Raw genomic sequence first — 8,878 nt, forward strand, 5'->3', positions numbered from 1 at the left:
GCAGAAGCAAGGCAAACGCCACAAATGCAGAAAAAAACGGCACACTTAATCATCAAATAGAGGCAAGAGAACAAAATTAGCAACTTTTGAGCAAAATATTGTGGTCCATTTTAGGCAAATCTGCAGCTGAATATGCTTTAGATCAGGGGTACCCAACTAAATCAGCTCGAGGTCTGCAAACTTTTCTATCGTAACCTTCGACATATATCCAGGGTCTGGACATATGCAGCCATTGTTCTTGTAAATGTTAAAACATGAGCACAGGTTGTATAATTACATAGCAGAGCTGACCAATGATTCAATCATTTTGCCATTTTATATCAGTGTTATTGAAATTGTTTAGACAATTTTCAATTCATCCTTAGAAATTAAGTATATCGAGAGGATGAAAAGGATTTGGGGTCCAGACTAAAGCCTCTGGAGGTCCGGATCTGGACCCAGGTCCCTGCTTTAGACCATAATTTTGCTATTTTCAAAAATGTATACAGTAAAAAATGTTGAGCAATGTCAAAGTCCCCAAGAAATTTAAATTGAATGCCTGTTTGAATCCAGTAAATGATGCTCTTTTTATTATTTGGGCACAATTCATTTCATGCTTTTTAATGCCCCGCGGAAACAAAATTAACAGACTCCTGGAAGCTAAAAATGAGTCGCAAAATCTGCACAAGTTGCATAAGAAATTGTTTATTTATCAAATGTACAGGGAAAATAAATGAATAGTTCACAAATGTTTTTAAGAAAGCATCTCTGTGTAGAGCGACTGATTGGCAAAGTCATTGAGCCTCTCCTGGGGCCGTGGCAGTGGACTCCCATTGAGGCCAAAGTGGGGCACCCCGGCGCTCAGGAAGTAGAACGGCACATGTGAGATCTTTCCACTGGACCAGCACTGAAACAAGAATGTCACACTGTGTTTTAAGGAAGCAGAGTAGAACAGCATGTCAATTATTTACAAAGAATTCATGGTGTAATCATTTATAAAAGGGAAGCCTGTACTCTACAGCAGTGGTTCTCAAAGAGTGGGTCGGGGCCAAATGATGGGTTATAGCTTTTGCAAAAAACAAAACCTAGAATAGATTGTTTTAATTGTTTTGTTCAATGCTTGAAAAAACAGAACTTTAAGAGGAGATACTGTTTTTGAACATTACAAGAGGGCCCAATTGCACAAAGTTTTCACAAGATAAGTTAATTGGGTCGCAGCCATGATACTGTAATGTTGAATGCCTTTAAAAGCACAGCGCAAGTGTAATAATAATGATAATCCCAACCCTTTCACTGACCGAGTATAAAGACTGTACATTTACAAGGAGTATTAGTAATTTGTAATACCGGAAAAGTATTATAACTAGTGGTGGAAAATCCAGTATCCCGTGTTATCCATCGATACTTTGCTATTTCAATCTTACCATGTTACTACAGTGCCGTTAAGTAAAGCCCGACCCACAAAAGGAAATGGATTTTATTATCTCTAAAAGAGACGACTCACCACAGTGAGCAGGGCTCCTTGCTGAAAATTTGGGTGAAACTGAATGAGTCTTGGCTCAGCTCCGGACTCGCCCTGAACAAATCCACTACAGAGGAGCAAAAAGAAAGAAGGGATTATGTATTAAACGATTCACACGAGACATTAGGGAGAATTGCAACGTTGACAAATAGACAGACCAAGGCAAAAGCTCAAAGATGGGGCTGGTTCTCGTCCTGAACACTGCGATCATGGGAGGCCTGTCAGCTGCATGCGGGTCGCCTAAAAGTACAACAATAGAGTTTAGTTTAGTTTTAATGCATTAGAGAGAGATGTACTGTTACACATTAAAGCTAAATGGCAAATTTACATCTGCAGGGTTGTGACAACCAGAACTAAAATAGGAACATTTTCCAAGATAAGTTTATGAGTATTTATCTAGCAAAATTTTAAATCAAATTTTGATATCTTTAATTCTAGGGTTTGCAAAGTTATAGGTTGAAGATAAATGGACAATAGTCATGCTTATGATTATTAAAGCTGTGTTTTGATAGCACATACATTATGTAGGTTTTAGTTTACTTTCTAAGCCCGATCACGGAAGCACAAACTGATCCAAAACAGGATCTAAACTAAACTAAAATGAAACAAACTCTACCTTTGAGAAGCACCGCGAGTCTCTCTCCTTTAGGGTCCCAAGCTAAACTCTGGATCTCACCACCAACACTATTACAGACAAGACAGATACATTGAACATACACAAAAAGGCTTCTAGATAGAATTAACCTTCATTGTTTAGAAACATACACAATGTCTCCATTTAACGCGTTAAAGGTCGTCTCTGACAGATCCGCCACGACAGACGCTGCCTGTGGCCCGCTGACCGGGGAGCTTGAGGACAGGCCTGAAGAATGCAAACATAATCATAACAATAATGGTGAACCCAAAGCGCCTCACAATAGCACAAAACACACAAACACAGTATTAGCAATAAACAATATATTTATATATGATGTAAATATAAATGAACTAAATAAACCTGGAGTGGCAGTGAAGGTCAGGGCATAGATTACGCTCTCCCCCTGAACCGAGAAAAGAAGCCGACTCCCGTCTGGACTCCAGCATCCAGACTACATCAGGGAAAAACAGGAAGGCATCAGAAAAAAAATAAAAAATAATCTGAAAAACAAACAAAAGAGTTTATTTTTACCTGACAGCGTCCTTTAATACAGGGCCACCTCTCACAAGTCCACATCCTCGTCTCCCACACCCTGAAAGCATAGAGAACAATAATCAACTCAGCAGCCGCTCATGTTTAAAGTTTCTTTGGAGTACAGTGAAAGTATCAGTTTCCCCTGTAAAGTTTGTTGTGCAAAGCCACCGTTCTTTCAGGCTGTATCTTATTATAAACATTTTAATCATCAAACCTATGTTCGCCTTTACCTAAACAATGCAGAAGGGGTAGAAGCCAAGACATGGCTGCCATCAGGAGACCAGGAGAGTAAAGTGACGCCTCCTCCTCCAACTCTCTGCAGAGGCACACAGTTTTCTGCAGCCACATCCCACACCTGCCAAAGTAAAAACAATGAATACTCCCTTGAGTTATGAGAAAACAGTTCAAAGCAGTAGAAGGCTCCACAGACCATCATGGCAGTGTCCATAGGAGACGCAGAGACCAGGAGAGACCCGCTCGGAGACCAGGAGATGGAGGTGACCGGGGAGTGACCCGGGTGGGATAAGACTTGAGCACAGCCAGAGGACGGCCTGTAGACGACCAATCACAGTGAGCATGAAGTTTAAGAATGAGATATAGTCATAAGATAAAATATTGGCAAAAAAGACATATAATTGGGCTTTTAAATCTGCTAAAGAAATTGGTGCTGTAGTGCTCCGAGAATGGGCGTCGGGAACATGATGAACTTGATTTGAAATGTTTTGCTGTCCTAAAATAGTGTAAGTAAGAATTGATGTGGACGCACTAGGTAAATATGGTGGGGCTGTAAGTAAAAAAAAAAAAAGTATAAAAACGTTCCATGCACATATTGGTCGACTAGAAACACACATTTAGACCAGCATATAGAAGAACCAGAGCAGGCTCTCAACTACAAGCCAGTTCTACCTATGGGTATATATAAAGTGATCTCGTTGAACCTTGAACTGGGGGACCGTACCTTGTTGAGAGGGAGCATGGATCAACGTGCCACACCAGGATACAGCTCTGACAGGCCACAGCGAGCCCCGACGCACAGAGAGGCTTCCACTGCACCGCGGCCACGTTTCTCTGCAGCCGGTGCTTCAGTGTGGGAGTGGTGGCACTGAAAAATAACACGATATAAAGCGTCTTGTGTCAAAACAGGACTAAACCAGGACCAAAAGAAGGCTAGCATAGAAGTAAACTGCAAAAACATCTCACTCAGTCAGATGGAAGACCTCAGTGACATACACAGTAGCTATAATTTTTATGTATCATTGTCACAGTCATAACTTTTACCAATAGAAACATGATTTTAGTATCATACAGGATTCAGGAAACGTTATACATAATAATAAATATAATGAATAAATAAAAACTCTGATAACCACAGTTTAAAGACCAATACAATCATATGAGAAAAAAATATACATAAATAATATGAAGATGAGACAAAATATTTTACCTTTTGGGGTTGTAAATCTTTATCGAGTCGTCTAGAAGGGCTACAGCAAATTTGTCTGTATGTGGGTGCCAAGCAAACGCTCGCACGACACAGTCAGGCCTAAAAACATACTTAAAAATGAGTCAATTGGCAACAAAATCAAAATACACATTAGCAAAGAACTTACCAATTCAAAACTTGTGAAAATTCTGCAATCATGTCTTCACTGCTCAGCTATAAAACAAAAATGCCACACGGATTATTATAAGAGTTTAGCGTCTTGTGCTAATTTAAGATTCAGAATCAGGTTTATTACAGTAACATGTGGAAACAGGGATCCGTGAAAAGAGGAGATCCGTCTGAGCAGCGCCAGGACACACCCGGAACTCACGGACAGCCACTTTGGCACTAAAAAGAGAGTGTTTATCAGCAGCATGCAACAAGTAATGTGGATTCTATGCATTTATTTTGAAAAGCTCAACATACAACACCCAAAAAAAAACCTTCATTTGACTTTACAGTGTCAAAAAAGTAAAAGAGCATATGCACAAGAGCCAACATATTTACTAGTACTGCATAAGTTAATAGCGCTGGTCACCTTCTGTGTCTGAGTTGGTAATTTCATTCAGCAGTCCTGTAACTCCACCATCTCTCCTATAACAATGAGAGACAATTTCTTAATGATTATATTTCATAAATATTCAGAGTTCTAATGCTGCCGCTGTGTCGTACCAAGCTGAGGCGCTCCTCATCCACAGAGTCTCCGAGTGGTCCAGAAAAGCTGCTTTACTGCTGCTCTCTGGGCGACTGTGGAGCTTCAGAGAGTCCCGCGGAAAATACAAGTTCAAATGACTGCTGTCCTGAAAGAGAATAAACAAAACCTGTGGTTACGTCATATGATACAGGCTATGTGTTTAAGGAAATCTGCTACATACTTTTACAATATGTTTTTACTTTATGCAGAGGAGTGTGGAGTAGCCAAAGTATTTACTAAAGTAAGAGTAATGTTAAATTATGTTTTTACTAAATTTGAAGTAAAAACAGGCAACAAGCAACTTTTGAGGAAAATTGTGGACAATTTCTGCCAGGTTTGACCACATTTGGATTTCCAACGAACTTATAAGCAATAATAATAGTTAAGCAATGCCATTATTTCCCCCCAAAACTTTACTCAATGCATCCAGTATTTTACCTTTTAAAGAGGGGTATTATGCTTTTTTCAATCACATAGCACCAGTCTATTTCACACTACAATGATGACCAAACCTTCTGCTGGTCTGTAAATGCAGTAAATTAGAATAACTGCCTTGTATAAAATTGCTCTCTCAAAATGGCTGTAGTGAATGTCTTGAAATAGGCCTCTGTCTCTTTAAGAACCTCTGAGCCTTTCCGACACGCCCCCTCCACACGCTGTCTGTGGCATCAGTGGGGAGGGGGTTCTGCTGAGGAGCAGTGGTTGGTTACTCGGCTGGTGACGAAAGCTCGGAGGCGTCTCCAGGAGGTGGGGGCGTTCCTAGGAGGACTCAGGCAAACCTATCCCTAAAATGGCCGCCATCAGAGTTTTTACAGATTACTCAAAAATACTTGAATGTGCCAAGGCAACACTTCAGGCATGTTTTTAATGAGGGAATGACATAATAACATAGTTTACAATTGCTACTAATCCCATAATGCTTAGCGATATGACATCACATTCCCGAACTCTATTGTAAACTAATGGAGATTTTGAAAGTTAAAACACTGGAGTTATAGTTCACATGAAAACACTTGGACACCACAGTGTGTTAGATGTATTTACCAGCAGTAACTCATCAGCTAACGGAGTTGTTCCACAGCTTTTTTTCTCCACTTTTTATACTGTTTTTAGCTAATGTTACTCTATGGAAATGTATAGAGTTCGGGAAAGTCTACAGTCACCATGAAGATCGGCCATCTTTGCAGCTGTTAGCATACATTTCCCTTGACTAACATTAGCTAAAAACAGTTTATAAAATTAGAAAAGAAAAGAAAATAGCCGTGGAACAGCTCCGTTAGCTGCTGAGTTACTGCTGGTAAATACATCTAACTCACTGTGGTGTCCAAGTGTTTTAATGTGAACTATAACTCCAGTATTTTAACTTCTAAAATCTCCATTAGTTTACAATTGCTGCTAATCCCATAATGCTTAGCGATATGACATCACATTCCCGAACTCTATACTAACAGCTGCAAAGATGGCTATTTTGTTATTAATTTACTTCTCCTTTTGTCCGAATTTTATATTCACAAATGTAAATATTCTAAGCAGAAACCCAACTTTGCACATTTTTTTTAGCGATACTCTCTCATGTATCAAGATTTTGGAAGGTTCTGATAACAAAAAGGCTCTAAAAACAAAACAAAAATCAATATATTTGTAACTGAATAATTGTATTGTACAATTATGCTACCCCCTGGCATACTCTGTACATTCATATACTTTTCAATAAAAAATAAATAAAAAATAAATAAAGTTGCAAAGATGGCGGATCTCCATGGTAACAGTGGAATATCCCGAACTCTACTGCCTGACTGATTTTTTTTTTTTTTTTACAAAATATGTAACCAAGATAATACTAAGACAAGAATAATACCCACCGAAAGTGAAGGAAGGTAATATACTACATGATATATATAAGTTTATAGTTAGAGTCACCTGTAAAGTGCCCTCGCTGTTGTGCCCTGACAGCAGCTCGTTGTTAGATTCACACAGTGTGGTGTTTCCTGAAGGCAGCGGAGGAGGGAACAGTGCCAAGGAGCACATCTTTAAAATATCACAAAGCCCTGAAACAACAAATATACAGGTTGTACATTTGGTAAAAGGATCAAAGCATCAACCGTGGCAGCATTTAGTGTCTGACAGTAAACTTGACCAAAGCTTACTGGCAAAACACTTGGGTAATCTGTCAACAGCAATGACAGTAACTGGTAAATATTTGTAAATAGCTAACACATGCTAATGGCTAGTTATGAATAAAAGTAATGAATAAAAGCCGAAGGTGTGCGTCTTTTATGTCTCACAAATCCAGAAATCTTACCGACCTAAATCTCCGCTGGGTGTTGATTTGGTTTTGTTGCAAAGAGGTTTTAAAAATCAGAAAAACGTGACATGCGACTGACTTTTGAGTTTCTCTGTGGCGCCCGTACGGTAAGCGAAGAGGACAAAAAGTATTCATCCTTTTTTTGACGCAAACCCAAGTGTGCAGTGCCCTCTCGTGGACAAAGAACAAAACTGCAAGCAAAACGAACTCCACTATTTCAATTTTAACCTCTTACTTGGCCGAACCGAGTTTATGCAGTTCGGCTTTACCCAAATCTTAAAGCCTCTCGACCAGAGCTTTTTTGTTGCGTTTTTGTCACATTTTGGCGTTTTTAGAAGTTGTTAGATTTGGACCAAACTGGAAAAAACCTTTTACCTTTTACCTGAACCGAGTGCATTTTCTCTCGTTCGGCTTTACCCAAATCTAAAGGCTTCATTACTGGCGAGCAACAGTGTGACGCCTCATTTGAAAGCTAAGACCTACAAAAATGATTTCAAAGGTGCATTATGCAACTTTTTATGCGAAAAAATACAGTTGATATGTATATGTATTTGACTTTGTATTGAACCAGCGGCTGTATGTGTGGTCAGCGTGGTGCCTTTACCTTCAGTACAAGGTTCCAGGATCAATTGTTTTGTAGATTATTTGGTGAGAGGGTTCGCCAGCAGTGCAAACCTTCCAGGAGCGTTGTAGAGACCACTGTGATTGAAAGTAAAGGCACCACACTGACCACTCATACAGCTGCTTGGTCACTACAAGGTCAAATAAGCACAAATATAAACTTTTTTTTTCTGCATAAAAAGTTGCATAATGCACCTTTAACTTTGCGGTCACATTGTCGCCGCATTTTAGTCACTTTTTTATAAGCATTGTTGTTATGTTTTCGTCTCTTTTCTTTCTTTCATGTTTTTTTAAACTTTTTGTGTCTGTGTTCCCGGCATGTTTTTGTGTCACATTTTTGTGGCTATTTTGTTGCTCTTTTTGTGTCGTGAACAAAGAACTGGCAGACCCAAAAATGCAGAAGTGAACAAACTTTTATTAGTGACAACACAACTGGATGGGGGGGGGGGGAATCCGGGACAGCGAGGAAGGTAAGTGGAAAGGGGGGAATCCGGGACGGCAAGGCAGGTAAGTGGAAGGGGGGAATCCGGGACGGCAAGGCAGGTAAGTGGAAGGGGGGAATCCGGGACGGCAAGGCAGGTAAGTGGAAGGGGGATCCTGGGCGGCAGCGGAGGGGAAGTTGGTGGTTTGTGAGGAATCCAGACAGGTGCAAAGACAGAGGACGGATGGCGATGGTGGTGAAAACAGGACTGGCTCCAAAAACTAAACAGGACACGAAAAAAGGGCAGGTTAGTCTCAAAAATCACAAAAAGGTACGAAAACAGTCAAAATAGCCTGAGAGGTGATCACCGCATGAGTGACGGAACAATCTGGCAATGGAGTGGAGGTCTGGTGGCATTTTCTGTAGAGTTGATTGGATGATGAGACGCAGGTGGGAAGCACAGCAGGTAACTGATGAAGGAACCGCCCAGGAACTGACAAACAAGGTAAACACACTAGGGGAGGGGGAGAAGGAAGGAAGGGAGGAGTGGCTGGACCACAACATTTTGTTGCGTTTTCGCCCTCGTTTCTGTTGCTATTTTGATGCTTTGAAAATCCGCTCAGTTCAGGTGGGGGTTAAGAGGTTTAAGTTTTGTGTTTTTTTAGAATGTATCCCTTGATGT

At 40.2% G+C, this 8,878-nt stretch overlaps 1 protein-coding gene across 4 annotated transcripts; it reads right to left on the reverse strand.

The window, feature by feature from the left end:
• Window positions 1-665: 665 nt before the first annotated feature.
• On the reverse strand, window positions 666-7,265 carry aaas (achalasia, adrenocortical insufficiency, alacrimia). 4 transcript variants are annotated; one of them, XM_079558709.1, is made up of 17 exons: window positions 7,156-7,261; window positions 6,770-6,897; window positions 4,828-4,955; window positions 4,694-4,749; window positions 4,412-4,503; window positions 4,283-4,329; window positions 4,117-4,215; window positions 3,631-3,774; window positions 3,103-3,223; window positions 2,903-3,027; window positions 2,670-2,730; window positions 2,499-2,589; window positions 2,267-2,363; window positions 2,118-2,185; window positions 1,660-1,741; window positions 1,484-1,568; window positions 666-886 (listed from the first exon to the last, which is right to left on the reverse strand). In XM_079558709.1, exons 2-17 carry the CDS (start codon window positions 6,875-6,877, stop codon window positions 734-736), a joined length of 1,557 nt encoding a protein of 518 aa, XP_079414835.1. In that variant the 5' UTR covers window positions 6,878-6,897; window positions 7,156-7,261; the 3' UTR covers window positions 666-733. The 4 variants fall into 4 exon arrangements, with proteins under 4 accessions (XP_079414835.1, XP_079414834.1, XP_079414833.1 ...); XM_079558708.1 differs by having other exon boundaries at window positions 2,903-3,223; window positions 7,234-7,265; XM_079558707.1 differs by having other exon boundaries at window positions 2,903-3,223.
• Between the last annotated feature and the right edge of the window lie 1,613 nt (window positions 7,266-8,878).

The sequence above is a fragment of the Gobius niger genome (genome assembly GCF_951799975.1).
Source record: "Gobius niger genome assembly, chromosome: 6".
Classification (NCBI taxonomy): Eukaryota; Metazoa; Chordata; class Actinopteri; order Gobiiformes; family Gobiidae; genus Gobius; species Gobius niger.